The 27,476-nt window shown below is 55.8% G+C and overlaps 1 protein-coding gene across 1 annotated transcript in view; it reads left to right on the plus strand.

Annotated features, from left to right (window-relative positions):
* LOC125782602 (serine-rich adhesin for platelets-like) overlaps window positions 1-25,987 on the plus strand; it is a 41,685-nt gene extending 15,698 nt beyond the window's left edge. Inside the window, 16 exon segments of the mRNA XM_049467294.1 lie at window positions 1,107-1,267; window positions 1,722-2,048; window positions 2,114-2,245; window positions 2,388-2,879; window positions 5,003-5,254; window positions 6,265-6,535; window positions 6,646-6,869; window positions 6,901-6,993; window positions 7,293-8,489; window positions 9,244-9,378; window positions 9,516-9,839; window positions 9,889-9,987; window positions 10,902-11,225; window positions 12,676-12,905; window positions 16,433-17,779; window positions 25,901-25,987. Coding sequence (XP_049323251.1) covers window positions 1,107-1,267; window positions 1,722-2,048; window positions 2,114-2,245; window positions 2,388-2,879; window positions 5,003-5,254; window positions 6,265-6,535; window positions 6,646-6,869; window positions 6,901-6,993; window positions 7,293-8,489; window positions 9,244-9,378; window positions 9,516-9,839; window positions 9,889-9,987; window positions 10,902-11,225; window positions 12,676-12,905; window positions 16,433-17,779; window positions 25,901-25,987 — 5,695 coding nt within the window.
* The last annotated feature ends 1,489 nt before the right edge of the window (window positions 25,988-27,476 follow it).

Below are 27,476 nucleotides of genomic sequence, written 5' to 3' on the forward strand. Positions count from 1 at the left end.
GCTGCTCCAGCCTCATCTCCAGCACCAGCAGCTCCCGCTGCTCCAGCCTCAGCTCCAGCACCAGCAGCTCCCGCTGCTACACCCTCAGCTCCAGCACCAGCAGCTCCCGCTGCTACAGCTCCAGCACCAGCAGCTCCCGCTGCTACAGCTCCAGCACCAGCAGCTCCCGCTGCTACAGCTCCAGCTCCAGCACCAGCAGCTCCCGCTGCTACAGCCTCAGCACCAGCAGCTCCCACTGCTCCAGCCTCAGCTCCAGCACCAGCAGCTCCCGCTGTTCCAGCCTCAGCTCCAGCTCCAGCCCCAGCAGCTCCCGCTGCTACAGCTCCAGCTCCAGCACAAGCAGCTCCCGCTGCTACAGCCTCAGCTCCAGCACCAGCAGCTCCAGCTGCTACAGCCTCAGCTCCAGCTCCAGCACGAGCAGCTCCCGCTGCTACACTCTAAAAAACAGAGGTACGATATGAGTACTTTTTTGTACTCGAAGGTACATTCTTTATAATTGTACCCTCAAAGGTACAATATTGGTCTTTACAGGGTCAGATTTGTTCCCTCTGAAGTACAAAGTCATTTCTAACAGCAATAAGTACAAATTTGTACCATTTAACCAGCCAAAGGGTACATTCAGTATTCTGCATCACTGTACTAATGAACAGTATATATTTAAATTGCACATTTTTTATTTGAAAGCCAGACAATTTTGTATCATCAAGTTTTTGAGCCATATTTAGTTGATGATAATGTTTATAATCTTTATGATCTTTACTGCCACAAAAACCATGGGTACAAAAAAGGACTTTCACTGAAAGGTACTTTTTTGTGCCTCAATATAAGGTACAGCCCCAGCGACAAGCTTTGTACTCTTTTAAGTACAAATCTGTACTTATATTTCTTAGAGTGTACAGCCTCAGCTCCAGCAGCTCCCGTTGCTACAGCTCCAGCTCCAGCAGCTCCCGCTGCTACAGCTCCAGCTCCAGCACCAGCAGCTCCCGCTGCTCCAGCCTCAGCTCCAGCTCCAGCACCAGCAGCTCCCGCTGCTACAGCCTCAGCTCCAGCAGCTCCTGCTGCTAAAGCCTCAGCTCCAGCACCAGCAGCTCCCGCTGCTACAGCCTCAGCTCCAGCACCAGCAGCTCCCCCTGCTCCAGCCTCAGCTCCAGCAGCTCCCGCTGCTCCAGCCTCAGCTCCAGCAGCTTCCGCTGCTCCAGCTCCTGCTCCAGCACCAGCAGCTCCCGCTGCTCCAGCCTCAGCTCCAGCTCCAGCACCAGCAGCTCCTGCTGCTCCAGCCTCATCTCCAGCACCAGCAGCTCCCGCTGCTCCAGCCTCAGCACCAGCAGCTCCCGCTGCTACAGCCTCAGCTCCAGCTCCAGCACCAGCACCTCCGGCTGCTACAGCCTCAGCTCCAGCTCCAGCACCAGCAGCTCCCGCTGCTACAGCCTCAGCTCCAGCTCCAGCACCAGCAGCTCCCGCTGCTACAGCCTCAGCTCCAGCTCCAGCACCAGCAGCTCCCGCTGCTACAGCTCCAGCTCCAGCACCAGCAGCTCCCGCTACTACAGCCTCACCACCAGCAGCTCCTGCTGTTCCAGCCTCAGCTCCAGCTCCAGCCCCAGCAGCTCCCGCTGCTACAGCTCCAGCTCCAGCACAAGCAGCTCCCGCTGCTACAGCCTCAGCTCCAGCTCCAGCACCAGCAGCTCCAGCTGCTACAGCCTCAGCTCCAGCTCCAGCACCAGCAGCTCCCGCTGCTACAGCCTCAGCTCCAGCTCCAGCACGAGCAGCTCCCGCTGCTACAGCCTCAGCTCCAGCAGCTCCCGCTGCTACAGCTCCAGCTCCAGCACCAGCAGCTCCCGCTGCTCCAGCCTCAGCTCCAGCTCCAGCACCAGCAGCTCCCGCTGCTACAGCCTCAGCTCCAGCTCCAGCACGAGCAGCTCCCGCTGCTACAGCCTCAGCTCCAGCTCCAGCACGAGCAGCTCCCGCTGCTACAGCCTCAGCTCCAGCAGCTCCCGCTGCTACAGCTCCAGCTCCAGCACCAGCAGCTCCCGCTGCTACAGCCTCAGCTCCGGCAGCTCCTGCTGCTAAAGCCTCAGCTCCAGCACCAGCAGCTCCCGCTGCTACAGCCTCAGCTCCAGCACCAGCAGCTCCAGCCTCAGCTCCAGCACCAGCAGCTCCCCCTGCTCCAGCAGCTCCCGGTGCTCCAGCCTCAGCTCCAGCTCCAGCACCAGCAGCTCCGGCTGCTCCAGCCTCAGCTCCAGCACCAGCAGCTCCCACTGCTACAGCCTCAGCTCCAGCACCAGCAGCTCCCGCTGCTACAGCTCCAGCTCCAGCACCAGCAGCTCCCGCTGCTACAGCTCCAGCTCCAGCACCAGCAGCTCCCGCTGCTACAGCCTCAGCACCAGCAGCTCCCACTGCTCCAGCCTCAGCTCCAGCACCAGCAGCTCCCCCTGCTCCAGCCTCAGCTTCAGCAGCTCCCGCTGCTACAGCCTCAGCTCCAGCAGCTCCCGCTGCTACAGCTCCAGCTCCAGCACCAGCAGCTCCCGCTGCTCCAGTCTCAATTCCAGCACCAGCAGCTCCCGCTGCTACAGACTCAGCTCCAGCACCAGCAGCTCCAGCACCAGCAGCACCAGCAGCTCCCGCTGCTACAGCCTCAGCTCCAGCACCAGCAGCTCCCGCTGCTACAGCTCCAGCTCCAGCACCAGCAGCTCCCGCTGCTACAGCCTCAGCACCAGCAGCTCCCGCTGCTACAGCCTCAGCTCCAGCAGCTCCCGCTGCTACAGCTCCAGCTCCAGCACCAGCAGCTCCCGCTGCTACAGCCTCAGCTCCAGCTCCAGCACCAGCAGCTCCCGCTGCTACAGCCTCAGCTCCAGCAGCTCCTGCTGCTACAGCCTCAGCTCCAGCTCCAGCACCAGCAGCTCCCGCTGCTACAGCCTCAGCACCAGCAGCTCCCACTGCTCCAGCCTCAGCTCCAGCACCAGCAGCTCCCGCTGTTCCAGCCTCAGCTCCAGCTCCAGCACCAGCAGCTCCCGCTGTTCCAGCCTCAGCTCCAGCTCCAGCACCAGCAGCTCCCGCTGCTACAGCTCCAGCTCCAGCACCAGCAGCTCCCGCTGCTACAGCCTCAGCTCCAGCAGCTCCCGTTGCTACAGCCTCAGCTCCAGCAGCTCCCGCTGCTACAGCTCCAGCACCAGCAGCTCCAGCCTCGGCTCCAGCACCAGCAGCTCCCGCTACTACAGCCTCAGCACCAGCAGCTCCCGCTGCTCCAGCCTCAGCTCCAGCACCAGCAGCTCCTCCTGCTCCAGCCTCAGCTCCAGCAACTCCCGCTGCTACAGCCTCAGCTGCAGCAGCTCCCCCTGCTACAGCCTCAGCTCCAGCAGCTCCCGCTGATACAGCTCCAGCTCCAGCCTCAGCTCCAGCAGCTCCCTCTGCTACAGCCTCAGCTCCAGCTCCAGCACCAGCAGCTCCCGCTGCTACAGCTCCAGCACCAGCAGCTCCCGCTGCTACAGCCTCAGCTCCAGCTCCAGCACCAGCAGCTCCCGCTGCTACAGCCTCAGCACCAGCAGCTCCCACTGCTCCAGCCTCAGCTCCAGCTCCAGCACCAGCAGCTCCCGCTGCTACAGCTCCAGCACCAGCAGCTCCCGCTGCTACAGCCTCAGCTCCAGCTCCAGCACCAGCAGCTCCCGCTGCTACAGCCTCAGCACCAGCAGCTCCCTCTGCTACAGCCTCAGCTCCAGCTCCAGCACCAGCAGCTCCCGCTGCTACAGCTCCAGCACCAGCAGCTCCCTCTGCTACAGCCTCAGCTCCAGCTCCAGCACCAGCAGCTCCCGCTGCTACAGCTCCAGCACCAGCAGCTCCCGCTGCTACAGCCTCAGCTCCAGCTCCAGCACCAGCAGCTCCCGCTGCTACAGCCTCAGCACCAGCAGCTCCCTCTGCTATAGCCTCAGCTCCAGCTCCAGCACCAGCAGCTCCCTCTGCTACAGCTCCAGCTCCAGCTCCAGCACCAGCAGCTCCCTCTGCTACAGCCTCAGCTCCAGCTCCAGCACCAGCAGCTCCCGCTGCTACAGCTCCAGCACCAGCAGCTCCCGCTGCTACAGCCTCAGCTCCAGCTCCAGCACCAGCAGCTCCCGCTGCTACAGCCTCAGCACCAGCAGCTCCCACTGCTCCAGCCTCAGCTCCAGCACCAGCAGCTCCCGCTGTTCCAGCCTCAGCTCCAGCACGAGCAGCTCCCGCTGCTACAGCCTCAGCTTCAGCTCCAGCACGAGCAGCTCCCGCTGCTCTAGCCTCAGCTCCAGCACCAGCAGCTCCCGCTGCTACAGCCTCAGCACCAGCAGCTCCCACTGCTCCAGCCTCAGCTCCCGCTGCTCCAGCCTCAGCTCCAGCTCCAGCACGAGCAGCTCCCGCTGCTACAGCCTCAGCTCCAGCAGCTCCCGCTGCTACAGCTCCAGCTCCAGCACCAGCAGCTCCCTCTGCTATAGCCTCAGCTCCAGCTCCAGCACCAGCAGCTCCCGCTGCTACAGCTCCAGCACCAGCAGCTCCCGCTGCTACAGCTCCAGCACCAGCAGCTCCCGCTGCTACAGCTCCAGCTCCAGCACCAGCAGCTCCCGCTGCTACAGCCTCAGCACCAGCAGCTCCCACTGCTCCAGCCTCAGCTCCAGCACCAGCAGCTCCCGCTGTTCCAGCCTCAGCTCCAGCTCCAGCACCAGCAGCTCCCGCTGCTACAGCTCCAGCTCCAGCACAAGCAGCTCCCGCTGCTACAGCCTCAGCTCCAGCTCCAGCACCAGCAGCTCCAGCTGCTACAGCCTCAGCTCCAGCTCCAGCACCAGCAGCTCCCGCTGCTACAGCCTCAGCTCCAGCAGCTCCTGCTGCTACAGCTGCAGCTCCAGCACCAGCAGCTCCCGCTGCTCCAGCCTCAGCTCCAGCTCCAGCACCAGCAGCTCCCGCTGCTACAGCCTCAGCTCCAGCAGCTGCTGCTGCTAAAGCCTCAGCTCCAGCACCAGCAGCTCCCGCTGCTACAGCCTTAGCTCCAGCACCAGCAGCTCCAGCCTCAGCTCCAGCACGAGCAGCTCCCCCTGCTCCAGCCTCAGCTCCAGCAGCTCCCGCTGCTCCAGCCTCAGCTCCAGCAGCTCACGCTGCTCCAGCTCCTGCTCCAGCACCAGCAGCTCCCGCTGCTCCAGCCTCAGCTCCAGCACCAGCAGCTCCCGCTGCTCCAGCCTCATCTCCAGCACCAGCAGCTCCCGCTGCTCCAGCCTCAGCTCCAGCACCAGCAGCTCCCGCTGCTACACCCTCAGCTCCAGCACCAGCAGCTCCCGCTGCTACAGCTCCAGCACCAGCAGCTCCCGCTGCTACAGCTCCAGCACCAGCAGCTCCCGCTGCTACAGCTCCAGCTCCAGCACCAGCAGCTCCCGCTGCTACAGCCTCAGCACCAGCAGCTCCCACTGCTCCAGCCTCAGCTCCAGCACCAGCAGCTCCCGCTGTTCCAGCCTCAGCTCCAGCTCCAGCCCCAGCAGCTCCCGCTGCTACAGCTCCAGCTCCAGCACAAGCAGCTCCCGCTGCTACAGCCTCAGCTCCAGCACCAGCAGCTCCAGCTGCTACAGCCTCAGCTCCAGCTCCAGCACGAGCAGCTCCCGCTGCTACACTCTAAAAAACAGAGGTACGATATGAGTACTTTTTTGTACTCGAAGGTACATTCTTTATAATTGTACCCTCAAAGGTACAATATTGGTCTTTACAGGGTCAGATTTGTTCCCTCTGAAGTACAAAGTCATTTCTAACAGCAATAAGTACAAATTTGTACCATTTAACCAGCCAAAGGGTACATTCAGTATTCTGCATCACTGTACTAATGAACAGTATATATTTAAATTGCACATTTTTTATTTGAAAGCCAGACAATTTTGTATCATCAAGTTTTTGAGCCATATTTAGTTGATGATAATGTTTATAATCTTTATGATCTTTACTGCCACAAAAACCATGGGTACAAAAAAGGACTTTCACTGAAAGGTACTTTTTTGTGCCTCAATATAAGGTACAGCCCCAGCGACAAGCTTTGTACTCTTTTAAGTACAAATCTGTACTTATATTTCTTAGAGTGTACAGCCTCAGCTCCAGCAGCTCCCGTTGCTACAGCTCCAGCTCCAGCAGCTCCCGCTGCTACAGCTCCAGCTCCAGCACCAGCAGCTCCCGCTGCTCCAGCCTCAGCTCCAGCTCCAGCACCAGCAGCTCCCGCTGCTACAGCCTCAGCTCCAGCAGCTCCTGCTGCTAAAGCCTCAGCTCCAGCACCAGCAGCTCCCGCTGCTACAGCCTCAGCTCCAGCACCAGCAGCTCCCCCTGCTCCAGCCTCAGCTCCAGCAGCTCCCGCTGCTCCAGCCTCAGCTCCAGCAGCTTCCGCTGCTCCAGCTCCTGCTCCAGCACCAGCAGCTCCCGCTGCTCCAGCCTCAGCTCCAGCTCCAGCACCAGCAGCTCCTGCTGCTCCAGCCTCATCTCCAGCACCAGCAGCTCCCGCTGCTCCAGCCTCAGCACCAGCAGCTCCCGCTGCTACAGCCTCAGCTCCAGCTCCAGCACCAGCACCTCCGGCTGCTACAGCCTCAGCTCCAGCTCCAGCACCAGCAGCTCCCGCTGCTACAGCCTCAGCTCCAGCTCCAGCACCAGCAGCTCCCGCTGCTACAGCCTCAGCTCCAGCTCCAGCACCAGCAGCTCCCGCTGCTACAGCTCCAGCTCCAGCACCAGCAGCTCCCGCTACTACAGCCTCACCACCAGCAGCTCCTGCTGTTCCAGCCTCAGCTCCAGCTCCAGCCCCAGCAGCTCCCGCTGCTACAGCTCCAGCTCCAGCACAAGCAGCTCCCGCTGCTACAGCCTCAGCTCCAGCTCCAGCACCAGCAGCTCCAGCTGCTACAGCCTCAGCTCCAGCTCCAGCACCAGCAGCTCCCGCTGCTACAGCCTCAGCTCCAGCTCCAGCACGAGCAGCTCCCGCTGCTACAGCCTCAGCTCCAGCAGCTCCCGCTGCTACAGCTCCAGCTCCAGCACCAGCAGCTCCCGCTGCTCCAGCCTCAGCTCCAGCTCCAGCACCAGCAGCTCCCGCTGCTACAGCCTCAGCTCCAGCTCCAGCACGAGCAGCTCCCGCTGCTACAGCCTCAGCTCCAGCTCCAGCACGAGCAGCTCCCGCTGCTACAGCCTCAGCTCCAGCAGCTCCCGCTGCTACAGCTCCAGCTCCAGCACCAGCAGCTCCCGCTGCTACAGCCTCAGCTCCGGCAGCTCCTGCTGCTAAAGCCTCAGCTCCAGCACCAGCAGCTCCCGCTGCTACAGCCTCAGCTCCAGCACCAGCAGCTCCAGCCTCAGCTCCAGCACCAGCAGCTCCCCCTGCTCCAGCAGCTCCCGGTGCTCCAGCCTCAGCTCCAGCTCCAGCACCAGCAGCTCCGGCTGCTCCAGCCTCAGCTCCAGCACCAGCAGCTCCCACTGCTACAGCCTCAGCTCCAGCACCAGCAGCTCCCGCTGCTACAGCTCCAGCTCCAGCACCAGCAGCTCCCGCTGCTACAGCTCCAGCTCCAGCACCAGCAGCTCCCGCTGCTACAGCCTCAGCACCAGCAGCTCCCACTGCTCCAGCCTCAGCTCCAGCACCAGCAGCTCCCCCTGCTCCAGCCTCAGCTTCAGCAGCTCCCGCTGCTACAGCCTCAGCTCCAGCAGCTCCCGCTGCTACAGCTCCAGCTCCAGCACCAGCAGCTCCCGCTGCTCCAGTCTCAATTCCAGCACCAGCAGCTCCCGCTGCTACAGACTCAGCTCCAGCACCAGCAGCTCCAGCACCAGCAGCACCAGCAGCTCCCGCTGCTACAGCCTCAGCTCCAGCACCAGCAGCTCCCGCTGCTACAGCTCCAGCTCCAGCACCAGCAGCTCCCGCTGCTACAGCCTCAGCACCAGCAGCTCCCGCTGCTACAGCCTCAGCTCCAGCAGCTCCCGCTGCTACAGCTCCAGCTCCAGCACCAGCAGCTCCCGCTGCTACAGCCTCAGCTCCAGCTCCAGCACCAGCAGCTCCCGCTGCTACAGCCTCAGCTCCAGCAGCTCCTGCTGCTACAGCCTCAGCTCCAGCTCCAGCACCAGCAGCTCCCGCTGCTACAGCCTCAGCTCCAGCAGCTCCTGCTGCTAAAGCCTCAGCTCCAGCACCAGCAGCTCCCGCTGCTACAGCCTCAGCTCCAGCACCAGCAGCTCCAGCCTCAGCTCCAGCACCAGTAGCTCCCCCTGCTCCAGCCTCAGCTCCAGCAGCTCCCGCTGCTCCAGCCTCAGCTCCAGCAGCTCCCGCTGCTCCAGCTCCAGCTCCAGCACCAGCAGCTCCTGCTGCTCCAGCCTCAGCTCCAGCACCAGCAGCTCCCGCTGCTCCAGCCTCATCTCCAGCACCAGCAGCTCCCGCTGCTCCAGCCTCAGCTCCAGCACCAGCAGCTCCTCCTGCTCCAGCCTCAGCTCAAGCACCAGCAGCTCCCCCTGCTCCAGCCTCAGCTCCAGCACCAGCAGCTCCTCCTGCTCCAGCCTCAGCTCCAGCAGCTCCCGCTGCTACAGCCTCAGCTCCAGCAGCTCCCGCTGCTACAGCCTCAGCTCCAGCAGCTCCCGCTGCTACAGCTCCAGCTCCAGCACCAGCAGCTCCCTCTGCTACAGCCTCAGCTCCAGCTCCAGCACCAGCAGCTCCCGCTGCTACAGCTCCAGCACCAGCAGCTCCCGCTGCTACAGCCTCAGCTCCAGCTCCAGCACCAGCAGCTCCCGCTGCTACAGCCTCAGCACCAGCAGCTCCCACTGCTCCAGCCTCAGCTCCAGCACCAGCAGCTCCCGCTGTTCCAGCCTCAGCTCCAGCTCCAGCACCAGCAGCTCCCCCTGCTCCAGCCTCAGCTTCAGCAGCTCCCGCTGCTACAGCCTCAGCTCCAGCAGCTCCCGCTGCTACAGCTCCAGCTCCAGCACCAGCAGCTCCCGCTGCTCCAGCCTCAATTCCAGCACCAGCAGCTCCAGCACCAGCAGCACCAGCAGCTCCCGCTGCTCCAGCCTCAGCTCCAGCTCCAGCACCACCAGCTCCCGCTGCTACAGCCTCAGCTCCAGCACCACCAGCACCAGCAGCTCCCGCTGCTACAGCTCCAGCACCAGCACCAGCAGCTCCCACTGCTACAGCCTCAGCTCCAGCACCAGCAGCTCCCGCTGCTACAGCCTCAGCTCCAGCACCAGCAGCTCCCGCTGCTACAGCTCCAGCTCCAGCACCAGCAGCTCCCGCTGCTACAGCCTCAGCACCAGCAGCTCCCGCTGCTACAGCCTCAGCTCCAGCAGCTCCCGCTGCTACAGCTCCAGCTCCAGCACCAGCAGCTCCCGCTGCTACAGCCTCAGCTCCAGCTCCAGCACCAGCAGCTCCCGCTGCTACAGCCTCAGCTCCAGCAGCTCCTGCTGCTACAGCCTCAGCTCCAGCTCCAGCACCAGCAGCTCCCGCTGCTACAGCCTCAGCTCCAGCAGCTCCTGCTGCTAAAGCCTCAGCTCCAGCACCAGCAGCTCCCGCTGCTACAGCCTCAGCTCCAGCACCAGCAGCTCCAGCCTCAGCTCCAGCACCAGTAGCTCCCCCTGCTCCAGCCTCAGCTCCAGCAGCTCCCGCTGCTCCAGCCTCAGCTCCAGCAGCTCCCGCTGCTCCAGCTCCAGCTCCAGCACCAGCAGCTCCTGCTGCTCCAGCCTCAGCTCCAGCACCAGCAGCTCCCGCTGCTCCAGCCTCATCTCCAGCACCAGCAGCTCCTGCTGCTCCAGCCTCAGCTCCAGCACCAGCAGCTCCCGCTGCTCCAGCCTCAGCTCAAGCACCAGCAGCTCCCCCTGCTCCAGCCTCAGCTCCAGCACCAGCAGCTCCTCCTGCTCCAGCCTCAGCTCCAGCAGCTCCCGCTGCTACAGCCTCAGCTCCAGCAGCTCCCGCTGCTACAGCCTCAGCTCCAGCAGCTCCCGCTGCTACAGCTCCAGCTCCAGCACCAGCAGCTCCCTCTGCTACAGCCTCAGCTCGAGCTCCAGCACCAGCAGCTCCCGCTGCTACAGCTCCAGCACCAGCAGCTCCCGCTGCTACAGCCTCAGCTCCAGCTCCAGCACCAGCAGCTCCCGCTGCTACAGCCTCAGCACCAGCAGCTCCCACTGCTCCAGCCTCAGCTCCAGCACCAGCAGCTCCCGCTGTTCCAGCCTCAGCTCCAGCTCCAGCACCAGCAGCTCCCCCTGCTCCAGCCTCAGCTTCAGCAGCTCCCGCTGCTACAGCCTCAGCTCCAGCAGCTCCCGCTGCTACAGCTCCAGCTCCAGCACCAGCAGCTCCCGCTGCTCCAGCCTCAATTCCAGCACCAGCAGCTCCCGCTGCTACAGACTCAGCTCCAGCACCAGCAGCTCCAGCACCAGCAGCACCAGCAGCTCCCGCTGCTCCAGCCTCAGCTCCAGCTCCAGCACCACCAGCTCCCGCTGCTACAGCCTCAGCTCCAGCACCACCAGCACCAGCAGCTCCCGCTGCTACAGCTCCAGCACCAGCACCAGCAGCTCCCACTGCTACAGCCTCAGCTCCAGCACCAGCAGCTCCCGCTGCTACAGCCTCAGCTCCAGCACCAGCAGCTCCCGCTGCTACAGCTCCAGCTCCAGCACCAGCAGCTCCCGCTGCTACAGCCTCAGCACCAGCAGCTCCCGCTGCTACAGCCTCAGCTCCAGCAGCTCCCGCTGCTACAGCTCCAGCTCCAGCACCAGCAGCTCCCGCTGCTACAGCCTCAGCTCCAGCTCCAGCACCAGCAGCTCCCGCTGCTACAGCCTCAGCTCCAGCAGCTCCTGCTGCTACAGCCTCAGCTCCAGCTCCAGCACCAGCAGCTCCCGCTGCTACAGCCTCAGCTCCAGCAGCTCCTGCTGCTAAAGCCTCAGCTCCAGCACCAGCAGCTCCCGCTGCTACAGCCTCAGCTCCAGCACCAGCAGCTCCAGCCTCAGCTCCAGCACCAGTAGCTCCCCCTGCTCCAGCCTCAGCTCCAGCAGCTCCCGCTGCTCCAGCCTCAGCTCCAGCAGCTCCCGCTGCTCCAGCTCCAGCTCCAGCACCAGCAGCTCCCGCTGCTCCAGCTCCAGCTCCAGCACCAGCAGCTCCCGCTGCTCCAGCCTCATCTCCAGCACCAGCAGCTCCCGCTGCTCCAGCCTCAGCTCCAGCACCAGCAGCTCCCGCTGCTCCAGCCTCAGCTCAAGCACCAGCAGCTCCCCCTGCTCCAGCCTCAGCTCCAGCACCAGCAGCTCCTCCTGCTCCAGCCTCAGCTCCAGCAGCTCCCGCTGATACAGCCTCAGCTCCAGCAGCTCCCGCTGCTACAGCCTCAGCTCCAGCAGCTCCCGCTGCTACAGCTCCAGCTCCAGCACCAGCAGCTCCCTCTGCTACAGCCTCAGCTCCAGCTCCAGCACCAGCAGCTCCCGCTGCTACAGCTCCAGCACCAGCAGCTCCCGCTGCTACAGCCTCAGCTCCAGCTCCAGCACCAGCAGCTCCCGCTGCTACAGCCTCAGCTCCAGCTCCAGCACCAGCAGCTCCCGCTGCTACAGCCTCAGCACCAGCAGCTCCCACTGCTCCAGCCTCAGCTCCAGCACCAGCAGCTCCCGCTGTTCCAGCCTCAGCTCCAGCTCCAGCACCAGCAGCTCCCGCTGCTACAGCTCCAGCACCAGCAGCTCCCGCTGCTACAGCCTCAGCTCCAGCAGCTCCCGTTGCTACAGCCTCAGCTCCAGCAGCTCCCGCTGCTACAGCTCCAGCACCAGCAGCTCCAGCCTCGGCTCCAGCACCAGCAGCTCCCGCTACTACAGCCTCAGCACCAGCAGCTCCCGCTGCTCCAGCCTCAGCTCCAGCACCAGCAGCTCCCCCTGCTCCAGCCTCAGCTCCAGCACCAGCAGCTCCTCCTGCTCCAGCCTCAGCTCCAGCAGCTCCCGCTGCTACAGCCTAAGCTGCAGCAGCTCCCCCTGCTACAGCCTCAGCTCCAGCAGCTCCCGCTGATACAGCTCCAGCTCCAGCCTCAGCTCCAGCAGCTCCCTCTGCTACAGCCTCAGCTCCAGCTCCAGCACCAGCAGCTCCCGCTGCTACAGCTCCAGCACCAGCAGCTCCCGCTGCTACAGCCTCAGCTCCAGCTCCAGCACCAGCAGCTCCCGCTGCTACAGCCTCAGCACCAGCAGCTCCCACTGCTCCAGCCTCAGCTCCAGCTCCAGCACCAGCAGCTCCCGCTGCTACAGCTCCAGCACCAGCAGCTCCCGCTGCTACAGCCTCAGCTCCAGCTCCAGCACCAGCAGCTCCCGCTGCTACAGCCTCAGCACCAGCAGCTCCCTCTGCTACAGCCTCAGCTCCAGCTCCAGCACCAGCAGCTCCCGCTGCTACAGCTCCAGCACCAGCAGCTCCCTCTGCTACAGCCTCAGCTCCAGCTCCAGCACCAGCAGCTCCCGCTGCTACAGCTCCAGCACCAGCAGCTCCCGCTGCTACAGCCTCAGCTCCAGCTCCAGCACCAGCAGCTCCCGCTGCTACAGCCTCAGCACCAGCAGCTCCCACTGCTCCAGCCTCAGCTCCAGCTCCAGCACCAGCAGCTCCCGCTGCTACAGCCTCAGCACCAGCAGCTCCCACTGCTCCAGCCTCAGCTCCAGCACCAGCAGCTCCCGCTGTTCCAGCCTCAGCTCCAGCACGAGCAGCTCCCGCTGCTACAGCCTCAGCTTCAGCTCCAGCACGAGCAGCTCCCGCTGCTCTAGCCTCAGCTCCAGCACCAGCAGCTCCCGCTGCTACAGCCTCAGCACCAGCAGCTCCCACTGCTCCAGCCTCAGCTCCCGCTGCTCCAGCCTCAGCTCCAGCTCCAGCACGAGCAGCTCCCGCTGCTACAGCCTCAGCTCCAGCAGCTCCCGCTGCTACAGCTCCAGCTCCAGCACCAGCAGCTCCCTCTGCTACAGCTCCAGCTCCAGCTCCAGCACCAGCAGCTCCCTCTGCTACAGCCTCAGCTCCAGCTCCAGCACCAGCAGCTCCCGCTGCTACAGCTCCAGCACCAGCAGCTCCCGCTGCTACAGCCTCAGCTCCAGCTCCAGCACCAGCAGCTCCCGCTGCTACAGCCTCAGCACCAGCAGCTCCCACTGCTCCAGCCTCAGCTCCAGCACCAGCAGCTCCCGCTGTTCCAGCCTCAGCTCCAGCACGAGCAGCTCCCGCTGCTACAGCCTCAGCTTCAGCTCCAGCACGAGCAGCTCCCGCTGCTCTAGCCTCAGCTCCAGCACCAGCAGCTCCCGCTGCTACAGCCTCAGCACCAGCAGCTCCCACTGCTCCAGCCTCAGCTCCCGCTGCTCCAGCCTCAGCTCCAGCTCCAGCACGAGCAGCTCCCGCTGCTACAGCCTCAGCTCCAGCAGCTCCCGCTGCTACAGCTCCAGCTCCAGCTCCAGCACCAGCAGCTCCCTCTGCTATAGCCTCAGCTCCAGCTCCAGCACCAGCAGCTCCCGCTGCTACAGCTCCAGCACCAGCAGCTCCCGCTGCTACAGCTCCAGCACCAGCAGCTCCCGCTGCTACAGCTCCAGCACCAGCAGCTCCCGCTGCTACAGCCTCAGCTCCAGCTCCAGCACCAGCAGCTCCAGCTGCTACAGCCTCAGCTCCAGCTCCAGCACCAGCAGCTCCCGCTGCTACAGCCTCAGCTCCAGCAGCTCCTGCTGCTACAGCTGCAGCTCCAGCACCAGCAGCTCCCGCTGCTCCAGCCTCAGCTCCAGCTCCAGCACCAGCAGCTCCCGCTGCTACAGCCTCAGCTCCAGCAGCTGCTGCTGCTAAAGCCTCAGCTCCAGCACCAGCAGCTCCCGCTGCTACAGCCTTAGCTCCAGCACCAGCAGCTCCAGCCTCAGCTCCAGCACGAGCAGCTCCCCCTGCTCCAGCCTCAGCTCCAGCAGCTCCCGCTGCTCCAGCCTCAGCTCCAGCAGCTCCCGCTGCTACAGCTCCAGCTCCAGCACCAGCAGCTCCCGCTGCTACAGCCTCAGCACCAGCAGCTCCCGCTGCTACAGCCTCAGCTCCAGCAGCTCCCGCTGCTACAGCTCCAGCTCCAGCACCAGCAGCTCCCGCTGCTACAGCCTCAGCTCCAGCTCCAGCACCAGCAGCTCCCGCTGCTACAGCCTCAGCTCCAGCAGCTCCTGCTGCTACAGCCTCAGCTCCAGCTCCAGCACCAGCAGCTCCCGCTGCTACAGCCTCAGCTCCAGCAGCTCCTGCTGCTAAAGCCTCAGCTCCAGCACCAGCAGCTCCCGCTGCTACAGCCTCAGCTCCAGCACCAGCAGCTCCAGCCTCAGCTCCAGCACCAGTAGCTCCCCCTGCTCCAGCCTCAGCTCCAGCAGCTCCCGCTGCTCCAGCCTCAGCTCCAGCAGCTCCCGCTGCTCCAGCTCCAGCTCCAGCACCAGCAGCTCCCGCTGCTCCAGCTCCAGCTCCAGCACCAGCAGCTCCCGCTGCTCCAGCCTCATCTCCAGCACCAGCAGCTCCCGCTGCTCCAGCCTCAGCTCCAGCACCAGCAGCTCCCGCTGCTCCAGCCTCAGCTCAAGCACCAGCAGCTCCCCCTGCTCCAGCCTCAGCTCCAGCACCAGCAGCTCCTCCTGCTCCAGCCTCAGCTCCAGCAGCTCCCGCTGATACAGCCTCAGCTCCAGCAGCTCCCGCTGCTACAGCCTCAGCTCCAGCAGCTCCCGCTGCTACAGCTCCAGCTCCAGCACCAGCAGCTCCCTCTGCTACAGCCTCAGCTCCAGCTCCAGCACCAGCAGCTCCCGCTGCTACAGCTCCAGCACCAGCAGCTCCCGCTGCTACAGCCTCAGCTCCAGCTCCAGCACCAGCAGCTCCCGCTGCTACAGCCTCAGCTCCAGCTCCAGCACCAGCAGCTCCCGCTGCTACAGCCTCAGCACCAGCAGCTCCCACTGCTCCAGCCTCAGCTCCAGCACCAGCAGCTCCCGCTGTTCCAGCCTCAGCTCCAGCTCCAGCACCAGCAGCTCCCGCTGCTACAGCTCCAGCACCAGCAGCTCCCGCTGCTACAGCCTCAGCTCCAGCAGCTCCCGTTGCTACAGCCTCAGCTCCAGCAGCTCCAGCTGCTACAGCTCCAGCACCAGCAGCTCCAGCCTCGGCTCCAGCACCAGCAGCTCCCGCTACTACAGCCTCAGCACCAGCAGCTCCCGCTGCTCCAGCCTCAGCTCCAGCACCAGCAGCTCCCCCTGCTCCAGCCTCAGCTCCAGCACCAGCAGCTCCTCCTGCTCCAGCCTCAGCTCCAGCAGCTCCCGCTGCTACAGCCTAAGCTGCAGCAGCTCCCCCTGCTACAGCCTCAGCTCCAGCAGCTCCCTCTGCTACAGCCTCAGCTCCAGCTCCAGCACCAGCAGCTCCCGCTGCTACAGCTCCAGCACCAGCAGCTCCCGCTGCTACAGCCTCAGCTCCAGCTCCAGCACCAGCAGCTCCCGCTGCTACAGCCTCAGCACCAGCAGCTCCCACTGCTCCAGCCTCAGCTCCAGCTCCAGCACCAGCAGCTCCCGCTGCTACAGCTCCAGCACCAGCAGCTCCCGCTGCTACAGCCTCAGCTCCAGCTCCAGCACCAGCAGCTCCCGCTGCTACAGCCTCAGCACCAGCAGCTCCCTCTGCTACAGCCTCAGCTCCAGCTCCAGCACCAGCAGCTCCCGCTGCTACAGCTCCAGCACCAGCAGCTCCCTCTGCTACAGCCTCAGCTCCAGCTCCAGCACCAGCAGCTCCCGCTGCTACAGCTCCAGCACCAGCAGCTCCCGCTGCTACAGCCTCAGCTCCAGCTCCAGCACCAGCAGCTCCCGCTGCTACAGCCTCAGCACCAGCAGCTCCCACTGCTCCAGCCTCAGCTCCAGCTCCAGCACCAGCAGCTCCCGCTGCTACAGCCTCAGCACCAGCAGCTCCCACTGCTCCAGCCTCAGCTCCAGCACCAGCAGCTCCCGCTGTTCCAGCCTCAGCTCCAGCACGAGCAGCTCCCGCTGCTACAGCCTCAGCTTCAGCTCCAGCACGAGCAGCTCCCGCTGCTCTAGCCTCAGCTCCAGCACCAGCAGCTCCCGCTGCTACAGCCTCAGCACCAGCAGCTCCCACTGCTCCAGCCTCAGCTCCCGCTGCTCCAGCCTCAGCTCCAGCTCCAGCACGAGCAGCTCCCGCTGCTACAGCCTCAGCTCCAGCAGCTCCCGCTGCTACAGCTCCAGCTCCAGCACCAGCAGCTCCCTCTGCTACAGCTCCAGCTCCAGCTCCAGCACCAGCAGCTCCCTCTGCTACAGCCTCAGCTCCAGCTCCAGCACCAGCAGCTCCCGCTGCTACAGCTCCAGCACCAGCAGCTCCCGCTGCTACAGCCTCAGCTCCAGCTCCAGCACCAGCAGCTCCCGCTGCTACAGCCTCAGCACCAGCAGCTCCCACTGCTCCAGCCTCAGCTCCAGCACCAGCAGCTCCCGCTGTTCCAGCCTCAGCTCCAGCACGAGCAGCTCCCGCTGCTACAGCCTCAGCTTCAGCTCCAGCACGAGCAGCTCCCGCTGCTCTAGCCTCAGCTCCAGCACCAGCAGCTCCCGCTGCTACAGCCTCAGCACCAGCAGCTCCCACTGCTCCAGCCTCAGCTCCCGCTGCTCCAGCCTCAGCTCCAGCTCCAGCACGAGCAGCTCCCGCTGCTACAGCCTCAGCTCCAGCAGCTCCCGCTGCTACAGCTCCAGCTCCAGCTCCAGCACCAGCAGCTCCCTCTGCTATAGCCTCAGCTCCAGCTCCAGCACCAGCAGCTCCCGCTGCTACAGCTCCAGCACCAGCAGCTCCCGCTGCTACAGCTCCAGCACCAGCAGCTCCCGCTGCTACAGCTCCAGCACCAGCAGCTCCCGCTGCTACAGCCTCAGCTCCAGCTCCAGCACCAGCAGCTCCAGCTGCTACAGCCTCAGCTCCAGCTCCAGCACCAGCAGCTCCCGCTGCTACAGCCTCAGCTCCAGCAGCTCCTGCTGCTACAGCTGCAGCTCCAGCACCAGCAGCTCCCGCTGCTCCAGCCTCAGCTCCAGCTCCAGCACCAGCAGCTCCCGCTGCTACAGCCTCAGCTCCAGCAGCTGCTGCTGCTAAAGCCTCAGCTCCAGCACCAGCAGCTCCCGCTGCTACAGCCTTAGCTCCAGCACCAGCAGCTCCAGCCTCAGCTCCAGCACGAGCAGCTCCCCCTGCTCCAGCCTCAGCTCCAGCAGCTCCCGCTGCTCCAGCCTCAGCTCCAGCAGCTCCCGCTGCTCCAGCTCCTGCTCCAGCACCAGCAGCTCCCGCTGCTCCAGCCTCAGCTCCAGCTCCAGCACCAGCAGCTCCCGCTGCTCCAGCCTCATCTCCAGCACCAGCAGCTCCCGCTGCTCCAGCCTCAGCTCCAGCACCAGCAGCTCCCGCTGCTACACCCTCAGCTCCAGCACCAGCAGCTCCCGCTGCTCCAGCCTCAGTTCCAGCTCCAGCACCAGCAGCTCCCGTTGCTCCAGCCTCAGCTCCAGCACCAGCAGCTCCCGCTGCTCCAGCCTCAGCTCCAGCTCCAGCACCAGCAGCTCCCGCTGCTCCAGCCTCAGCTCCAGCACCAGCACCTCCCTCTGCTCCAGCCTCAGCTCCAGCTCCAGCACCAGCAGCTCCCGCTGCTCCAGCCTCAGCTCCAGCAGCTCCTGCTGCTACAGCTCCAGCTCCAGCACCAGCAGCTCCCGCTGCTACTGCCTCAGCTACAGCTCCAGCAGCTCCCACTGCTCCAGCCTCAGCTCCAGCACCAGCAGCACCCTCAGTTCCAGCTGCTCCAGCGCAAGCACCAGCAGCTCCCACTGCTTCAGCTCCAGTGCCAGCTGTGCCTGCTTTTCCTACTCCAGTGTCTGCAGTGCCTGCCGCCCATGTGGCACCCACTGCTTCAGCTCCAGTGCCAGCGGTGCCCGCCGCTCCTGTGTCGGCAGTGTCTGCCGCCCATGTGGTACCCACTGCTTCAGCTCCAGTGCCAGCGGTGCCCGCCGTTCCTGTGTCTGCAGTGCCTGCCGCCCATGTGGTACCCACTGTTCCTGCTCTAGTGCCAGCAGTGCCTGCCGCCCACGTGGTACCCACTGCCCCTGACCCTGTGCCCGCGGCTCCGGCCGCCTCTGACCCTGTGCCCGCGGCTCCGGCCGCCTCTGACCCTGTACCCGCTGCTCCGGCCGCCTCTGACCCTGTGCCCGCGGCTACGGCCGCCTCTGACCCTGTGCCCGTGGCTACGGCCGCCTCTGACCCTGTGCCCGCGGCTACGGCCGCCTCTGACCCTGTGCCCATTCCCAGAACTAAGCACACCACCAGGTCGTGTGCTGCCCGACCTGCTCCAAGGTCTCCTGCTCCAGCCCCTCGAACTCTGCCCAGGCTGGCCCCTCAGACTTTGACTTTTACCAGTCCTGGGCTCCAGTCTATGTTTGTATTCGTGCCTGTGTCTGTACCTGTCTTGGTCCCCGTTACTGTCTGTGTTCCTGTACCTGTGTCTAGTCATGTTTCGGTTCCTGTTCCCATTTCTGTATTTGTGTCCGTCCCAGTAAATGTATTTGTCCCAGTTCCCCTGTCCAGTCTTGTCCAGTCCCCGTTCCAGTCTTCTGTTCAGTCTGCTGCCCCATCTGCGTTTCTGTCTAGTGTTCAGCCCCATGTCCAGTCCCAGTTCCCGCCCACTTTCCAGTCTGTGTTTCAACCCACTGTCCAGTCTCCATCCCTGTCTAGTGTCCAGTTTAAGCCCCCTGTCCAGTCATTTGTCCAGTCTAAGCCCCCTGTCCAGTCTCAGCCCACTGTCCAGTCTTTTGTCCAGTCCTTGCCCCATGTCCAGTCTGTGTCCCCTGTCCAGTCTCAGTCCCCTGTCCGGTCGTTTGTCCAGTCTCAGTCCCCTGTCCGGTCGTTTGTCCAGTCTCAGCCCCCTGTCCAGTCTTTTGTCCAGTCCCTGCCCCCTGTCCAGTCTTTGTTTCCATTCATAGTCCAGTCTCCTGTTTTGTCATAAGTTCCATTGTCCTAGTTCTGTCTCATCTTGTTCTCTGTTCCTTTTCCTTGTTCCCTCTTTCGGTGCCTCTGGTAGTGGCGCCGTTGAGGGGGGGGGGGTGATGTAACACCTTAGCCCATGTCTGTCTTATGTTTCTCCCTCATTTGGTCTCTTGTGCTCCTGCCCTCTGTTTACCTGTCATGTGTTTCCCAGCCATGTGCTTCTGTTGTGTTTTTGGTCCTGTCTCCGCCCTAGCCCCGCCCTGTTATTTGTAACCCTGCCCCCTCTTGATTGATCCTCAGGTGTTTCTAGTTTTCTGTTCCCTCCTTGTGTATATAAGCCCCTTTGTTTCAAGCCTTCTTTGTCTAGTCTTTTGTTGGTTTGCTGTTTCTTAGATTCCTGTTTTCAAGTTTAGTGTTTTGTAGTATTGTATTCAGTGTAACTTTGGTTTATTTTGTTTGTTTGTTTGTTAATTTGTTTTAGTTTGTTAATTTAATAAATATTATTATTATGCACTTACGTCCATCCCCTCACTTTTGTAACAATTATATTATATTATATTATATTATATTATATTATATTATATTATATTACAGGACAACACAATAAATTTCTATGCTATTGTGCGCAGGTAATATTTAATAATCAGGAGCTTCTAACTAGCATTGTGGCCCTTCATCTGGGCAAATATATATAGAGTACCAGTCAATAGTTTGGACATGTTGCATTTTTTTTCTGTTTTAATTTATTTTCTACATTCAGAATCAGTATTAACGACATGAAAACAATTAAGTGGCACATATGGAATTATCTAGTAAACAAAAAGTGCATGGCCTCCACAATCTCCTGAACGAAACCCAACTGAAATGGTGATTTTAGGGGATTTGAGCTTGAAGGAAAAAGCAGCAACAATTGTTCAGCACCTCCAGAAACTCCTTCACGACACTGAGATTAAAATATATATCAGATAATATATATATATATATATATATATATATATATATATATATATATATATATATATATATATATATATATATATATATATATATATAAAACCATCAAACCAAGCTGAACTGCTTGAATTTCGCATCTGGTCTGTACTTTATAGAACAAAACAACAATGTTTATTTTACTCAAACATATACCTATAAATAATAAGTACATCCGTTTGCTATTTAAATATCAAAATATGTGTAATGTTATTGATTACAACACATTTCTATGTTTTTTGGGCGTAACAGTGAATAAATACTGCATATTGGCAGTGTTGAATCAATGTTTGCCGTTCAACTGAGCACCTTGTTCCAGGGGAGGAGTCAACAAAGACTATCTTTGAATTTTCGCTTTGTAAAGCTCTTTGGGAAACATTAGAAGAACTAGCTCGTTCTTTACTCACGTCATGCATTAGTTCGTTCGATATTCCTTAAGATTGATCGTTTTCAGGAAAACCCACCCCTACACAAGTACACAAAGGAGGTACCATACTCTTCTGTCTCTCCACTCATATCTCTCTTCACTCAGGATACACAAACCTGATAGCAGCATCCACAAAAAATAACATCCCTAGGAGTTTTTCCTCCAGAAACTCCTAAGCTATTTATGTTACCATGGTACCAGGAAAGCAAAAGCATCAGTGATATGGTCCGGGTGTTTTGTACATGAGTGGATGTCATTTGTCAATTTTATCAGTACATGTAGAGATAGGGCTGTCGACGGCCTTCTGACTCCTTCATAACTTGAGAATGTCTAATAGAAGAATCTGGACTGAATTTTAGCTAGAAATATAAGATCAAAAGATAACCCCTTAAAAAAGACCTTTCACAACAAAAGCATCAATTTTAAGAGAACAGCATTTTCCTAGACACATGCTTAAGAGGACAGACAGCCAGTAATTAGTTCGAAAAAGAGACATATGTTGTTCCTGTTAGTTGCCTTGTAACCAGCCCTGGAAATTTCTACTTCTACCAAGAACAAAAATTGGATGTGAAATGAAAAAAGTAAAATGGTTTGGTTTAATTTAAAGGAGGATCTAAGGACATAATGTGCATTTACATTGCTAATAGCCTATTAAACATCTGGAGCGTTTTCTAACAATCCTAACCTTATCTATGTCAAATTTCTTTATAATGCTTAGTATAATTATTAGTTTTTTAAATCAAACATTCAAGTTTCTAAATGTAATTTGCCTTATAATTGGTGGCGATTGACTGTGAGGCTCAGGACCTAATGGTGAAAGATGCCTGTCCATTCCTCTACAAATAAATAACATTATTTCTGGGTACATTAGGATTCATGGCCCCGCCCACCTTGGCTTGCAATGGATCACTGCAGAGCCAGAAAACAGAAACACAGAAGGTAAGATAACAGAGAACCTGCCCCTCTACATGAGCTAAAACCTGCTAACAGAACACAGCTTATAAAGGCATGATAAAATGATTAAAGAAAGGGTTTATGCTTTTTTTACAGGTCCTTGCCGGTGCTTAATCTTATGTGGCTCAAAGGTCACAAGTTAACTGTTTGGACAGATAACAAGAATCTCACATATCTTTCGCGTTCTTAAAAATTAAGAAGGTTTTATCTCTCTCCTGTAAAGTTGCAGTTTTGTAAATACATGTTTTTCATTGGACAGTAACAGTATGAGCAGTGGTGGATTTCCATACTGATGTGGACAGTGCTGTCAATCAGAATCCTTAATCAGCAAGAGAATAAACTGTAACTCTACAGTATTGCCCTTTAGTGTTAGACCAGACCGGCCAAGTAAAGGCTGACTGTGTTCAGAAAGCCATATATGGCAAGTTTCTTCCCATGTGCTTAGTCCATTTTATAGAATGACCTCTCTTGAGCTTTATCCATATCTAAGTGCGCTGATGTTTCTGACCTTACAAGGACTGTTTTCGTAGATTTTAAAAAGGCAAATGAAATGAGTTTTTCCAAGACATGTTTTGTTTAACTCTGTTCAGGTTAGCTGAACATTTTGGGCTTCAAGTGAATAAAAACATTTTTTCCATCCCTCTTAAGTCGTTAACTTAAAAACATCCATCGATATTGTCAAAACTACCTAAGATAAGTTGTGTTTGTGATATGTTGTGTTGCTCTGCATGAATGCTGCTGCTGTGAGAGAAATGTCTCTTGCTCTCCGACCTAGAATTCCTTTGTGGCAGTGGATCATCTGTCGGCTTGTTTGTCTTGGCTGAAAGTGAGCTCTCAGAAGAGGCCTTTCATAACCACTCATGTCTTTATGTATCAAGGTCCTTTTTTTTAAAAATATAATCTGCAAAATGGCCTCTAAAACTATGAGGGAATCATGAGGAAAGCATAGGAAATTATTTTGAAAATGGTCAAATACACTGACATACATCAAAATTAATTTTAGTTTTAAAATAGATACATACGTCTTTTTAAACATTATCTAGATTAGCTAGATTAGCCACATAAGTATTATGCATATTCCTCCAAAAACATGTTCATAAGAACATAAACAACCTCTATGTACAGATTACATACAAAATAATTTAAAAATGATGCTTCTTGAATTGTTGTTCAAACATTGTATTAAAGATGCAAGAAAAAGTATGTGAACCATTTGGGATTACTTGGATTTTTGCATAAATTGGTCAATAAATGTGTTCTGATCTTCATCTAAGTCACAACAATAGACAAACACAGTCTGCTTAAACTAATACCACACAGAAAAAAATATGTTTGCATGGTTTTATTAAACACAACATGTTAACATTCACAGTGAGGGGGAAAAGTATGTGAACCCCCTAGACTAATGACTTTTCTAAGAGCTAATTGGAGTCAGGATGTGATGAGATTGGAGGTGTTGGTTAAAGCTGCCCTGCCCTAAAAAGAGTTTGCTGTTCTTAAGAAGCATTGCTTGATTTGAATCATGACTCGCACAGAAGAGCTCTTAGCAGACCTACGTTCAAGAGTTGATGACTTGCATGAAGCTGGAAAGGGTTACAAAAGTATCTGTAAAAGCCTTGATGTTCATGTGTCCACGGTAAAACAGACGGTCTACAAATGGAGAAAGTTCAGCACTGTTGCTACTCTCTCTAGGCGTGGTCGTCCTGTAAAGATGACTGCAAGAGCACAGCGCAGAATGATCAATGAGGTGAGGAAGAATCCTAGAGTGTCAACTGAAGACTTACAGAAATCTCTGGCACATGCTCACATTTTTATTGACAAATCTACAATAAGGAAAACATGAAACAAGTATGGAGTTCATGGAAGGACACCACGGAGGAAGCCACTGCTGTCCAAAAAAAGCATTGCTGCACGTTTGAAGTTTGCAAAAGAGCACCTGGATGTTCCACAGCAGTACTGGCTAAATATAATGTGAACAGATGAAACCAAAATTGAGTTGTTTGGAAGGAACACACAGCGCTATGTGTGGGGAAAAAAGGCACAGCACACCATCATCAAAACATTATCCTTTGTAAAACATGGTGGAAGGGGCATCAAGGTCTGATGCCTCAGGGTCTGGACGGATTGCCGTCATTAACGAAAACATTTATTTTTAAGTTTACCAAGACATTTTGCAGAAAAACTTAATACCATCTGTTCACCAACTGAAGCTCAACAGAGGATGGATGATGCAACAGAACATAAATAAATCAACCGAATGGCTTCAACAGAAGAAAATACACCTTCTGGAGATTCCGGTCCTCGACCCAATAGAGATGCTGTGGCATCATGACCTCAAGAGAGCGATTTACACCAGAAATCTCAAGAATATTACTGAACTAAAACAGTTTAGTGAAGAGGAATGATCCAAAACTCCTCCTGACTGTTGTGCAGGTCTGATAAAGGAGGATCAACCAGTTAATAAATTCAAAGCTTCACATACTTTTTCACCCTCACTGTGAATGTTAACATGTTGTGTTTAATAAAACCATGCAAACATATACATTTTTCTGTTTGGTATCAGTTTAAGCAGACTGTGTTTGTCTATTGTTGTGACTTAGATGAAGATCAGAACACATTTAATCACCAATTTATGCAGAAATCCAAGTAATCCCAAAGGGTAAACATATGTTTTCTTGCAGCTGGATATTTTCTTTGTTATTTTGAACAATCTAGGCTATCTGTTGTAAACTATTATTTCACCTGATTTAAATAAAGTGCTGCTAGTTTAATTAATTATGTCCAAACGAACACAATTTTACTTCCTGAGATTTTATTCATCTACACTTCTCATCAGTCTTTTCAAACCTATTTTTATGAGATTTTCCCAGGAGATGTTTTATCAGCATCCCATTAGTACATTTACTTAAACCATAAAGACCAGCTTTGTACGATCACATCAGGCTTATCATTCCCTGGGCTCTAACTTCCTAAAGTCAAAGGTCAAACTGTAAAGCTTTTCAGTGCATCTGTGTTTTTATACAGTGCAAGCATGTAGCTTTTTTTTTTTACCTACGAAAGAAATTCTTCACTGACAGTTCCTAGAAGTAGTATACTGGTGCCAAGCAGCGCTGGTACGCCCAATGTTTCGAGAAGAGAAAAATGTATCACATAAACTAGCAGCTGTTGGAAATTACCCAGTTGGTACAAATTATGCCTTAACAGTAAGTTCAAATGCACCCATGACTGACATACACACGTTGAACTTCACTGTTAAAGGTAGAAAACAGTCAGATATAGAACAGAAATATAGAACACTCAACAGAATCATAATATTAATAAAAAAAAAAAACTAATGAAACTGACCCAAACTGTCTCAGGGTGCCTGCATGTTTCAGCTCCTTCCACAGATGTTCAAAAGGATTTATTTTAGGACTCATAAAAGGCCACTTCAGAAGAGTCCAATGCATTGCTTTTAGCCATTCTTGGGTGTTTTAAGTCATTATCCTGTTGCAGGACCCATGACCTGTGACTGAGACCAAGCTAATTAATGAATCAAAAGCTATTTTAAGTACTGTAATGCTTGATTAATGAATAAATGTCAAATATTATTTTGCACATGTGCTTAATACTGCAAAGGTTAACATAAGGTGTGCTGTTCAAAGCTGAATGATTATATATTTCCACACATACTTGTTTGAGAAAACAGCAGCCACATCATCTTCACTTACAGAGAAGAAGTTGTTTGTTGCATCACCACTCTTGTAAGGAATATTTGTATGTGAGAGTCCAAGTGAATACAAAAAAACATTATGATTGATTTTTACCAAATATCACGGCACTCCAGGTACACTTTTTTTGGAGGTAGTTAAGATCTGTCTATATTTTATTATTTGATTGTTTTTAATCTGTGTTAGTCTCCTAGAACAGCGTTTCTCAACCTTTTTTCTATCACGGCACCCTTTAAATATATGCGAGATGTCAAGGCACCCCAGTTTACGGACCGGGGGGAGGGGGGGGGGGGGGCTGGCGCAGTACTTCAGGTGAGAACGAGGGGTGTTGCTGGCGGAATATGAAATAAAATAGCGCGTGCATCGCGTGGGGGGACAAAAACTTTACAGTGTGTCCCAATTTAGGGGCTGCATCCTTCAGAGGCTGTATTCGAAGACAGATTGCGTCACAGCTGCGCAGTAATACACCGCCTCTGTGGGTCGCATCCTTCAGAGTATGCTGCCTGTGAATTGGGACACACCCCGACACGAGCTGACTCTGGAAAGGAAATATGCACGTGAGGCGCAATATTTTGACGGCACCCCCGATGAAGCCAGACGGCACCCCAGGGTGCCGCGGCACCCTGGTTGAGAAACACTGTCCTAGAAGGATGACCTGTAGTGTGGATAGTAGCTTTTTTGTATATCTTCTTATTTAAATAGTCTCCTTGCTTCTGTTTGTAATGCAAGGCTTCTGATAGATATGATTGAAGTTATTGAGGCCAGGCATTGGCAAATGAGCATGCAAGGGTGGCGCAGTCTAGATGTCCTTCAGCATCTTCCTCACTCTTGCTGAGAGGGAATTCAGAACAAGGCCGTTAAGGCCAGTAAAGGGCCATTTGTGTCTCCTAAAAGACTAAATGTTCTCACTATATCCTGTTTTTTTTCCTTCAGAACTGGCAAAAGGCTAGACATGAGGATAAAGACAAAAATGTAGCCAACAATGCAGATGTCAAACAGGCAGAATCTGTTTTGAAATGAGAGTTGTGTTTTCTGCTGCAGGTGAATCTCAGGACTTGAAAAGATTTCTCAACACAGCAATTCTGCTCTAGAATGTCACAGAAAATGACACTGGGTCAGATTGTGTATTTGCTATTTCAATAAAATACATTTTCCTAATCTTAGTGTCATGAAATAATGGTAATGTGATCAAATATTTAGTTACTAATCTCAGCCATACACACGATCATACAACCAGCCCTCTTGTTATCTTCCGCAGGTCTTCCTTCTCTTTGTCTGTGTATAAAGACCCTTTGTTTCAGTCTTCCTTTTTCTGGTCTTGTGTGTTACACATTAGTTCAGGGTTGTTCTGTCTATGTTTTTAGTTTTTTTCTAGTCATTTTTTGCTAGTCTGTTCTCTTTTGTTTCTCTTCTTTTGTGTTTATTTCCAGTTTCTCTGTTTTGAGTTTTGAATTTCATTAAAATTACTTGTGTTAATGTCTGCCTCTGCCTCCTTGCTGTGTTCAGGAACAAAAAATAAGTAATTATAAATGTGTAACTACACATGTAATATATCAAATAAAAATAATTGCAAAAATCTATACAAATATTTGTCAAACGTTCAAACCAAAGTCTGAAAATGTTTTACAGTATGGTGATTTACTTTTACTTTAAGGTTATTGCAGACTGTATTAATTCATATATCTATTCCTGCTTTTTAATAATATAAAATCAGACTAGGTTAATAAAACAGACACTGATGCAACATGCAACATTATTGTTATTTACTAATGACTTTTTACTAATTCCAGTTCTTTAGCTGGATTACATTTCTTTACATGTGATTATAACAGCCTAAATTTGGTTTTAATTTGAGATGAAGTATGTGCTCTCTTTATACTCCTTCTACACAGGATGCTTGCGGCAACTTAATATATTGGACACTTACAAGACAACAACTCTGACATTCAGTATTACTTCCCTTCCTCATAGCCTCATGCTCAGACATGTTTAAACTGTTGTTGTGAGCGGATAGCCAGACGCTACTTGGAAATTTCCTAAGGAAGTGATAAGAGATTCCTGTTATTGAGCGGATTGTCCAGTACTGCCAGGGAATATGGTATTTTTAAATTTTCACATTGTTCACAATCTTCTTTAGTCATTTAGGAAACTTCACACACACCCTTTATGGAGCCCTATTAGACTCTTCACATGCTAAAAATGAATGTGCAACATGATTTACCAAGGACACATTTTAAAGCTGGAAACGATACATAGACAAGAGAATTTCAAGTATACAGTGCATTTGTGAAGAATAAGTAATAAAATATAGCCGCAAGCGGCAATCAGCGGGTTCAAGCACCAACTGGCACAATGGTGCATACTAGAGCATAGGATGGTGATGTGTAAGAAGGTCTAATATGATTGGAGATGCCCTGTCACATTTAGAAATTATCAAGTTTTTTACCTGTTATTAATGTTGAGCAGAGGCCTTTCAACCTGATCAGTGCTTAAATTCACATGTAAATCT

Source organism: Astyanax mexicanus, chromosome 1, assembly GCF_023375975.1.
Source record: "Astyanax mexicanus isolate ESR-SI-001 chromosome 1, AstMex3_surface, whole genome shotgun sequence".
Lineage (NCBI taxonomy): Eukaryota > Metazoa > Chordata > Actinopteri > Characiformes > Acestrorhamphidae > Astyanax > Astyanax mexicanus.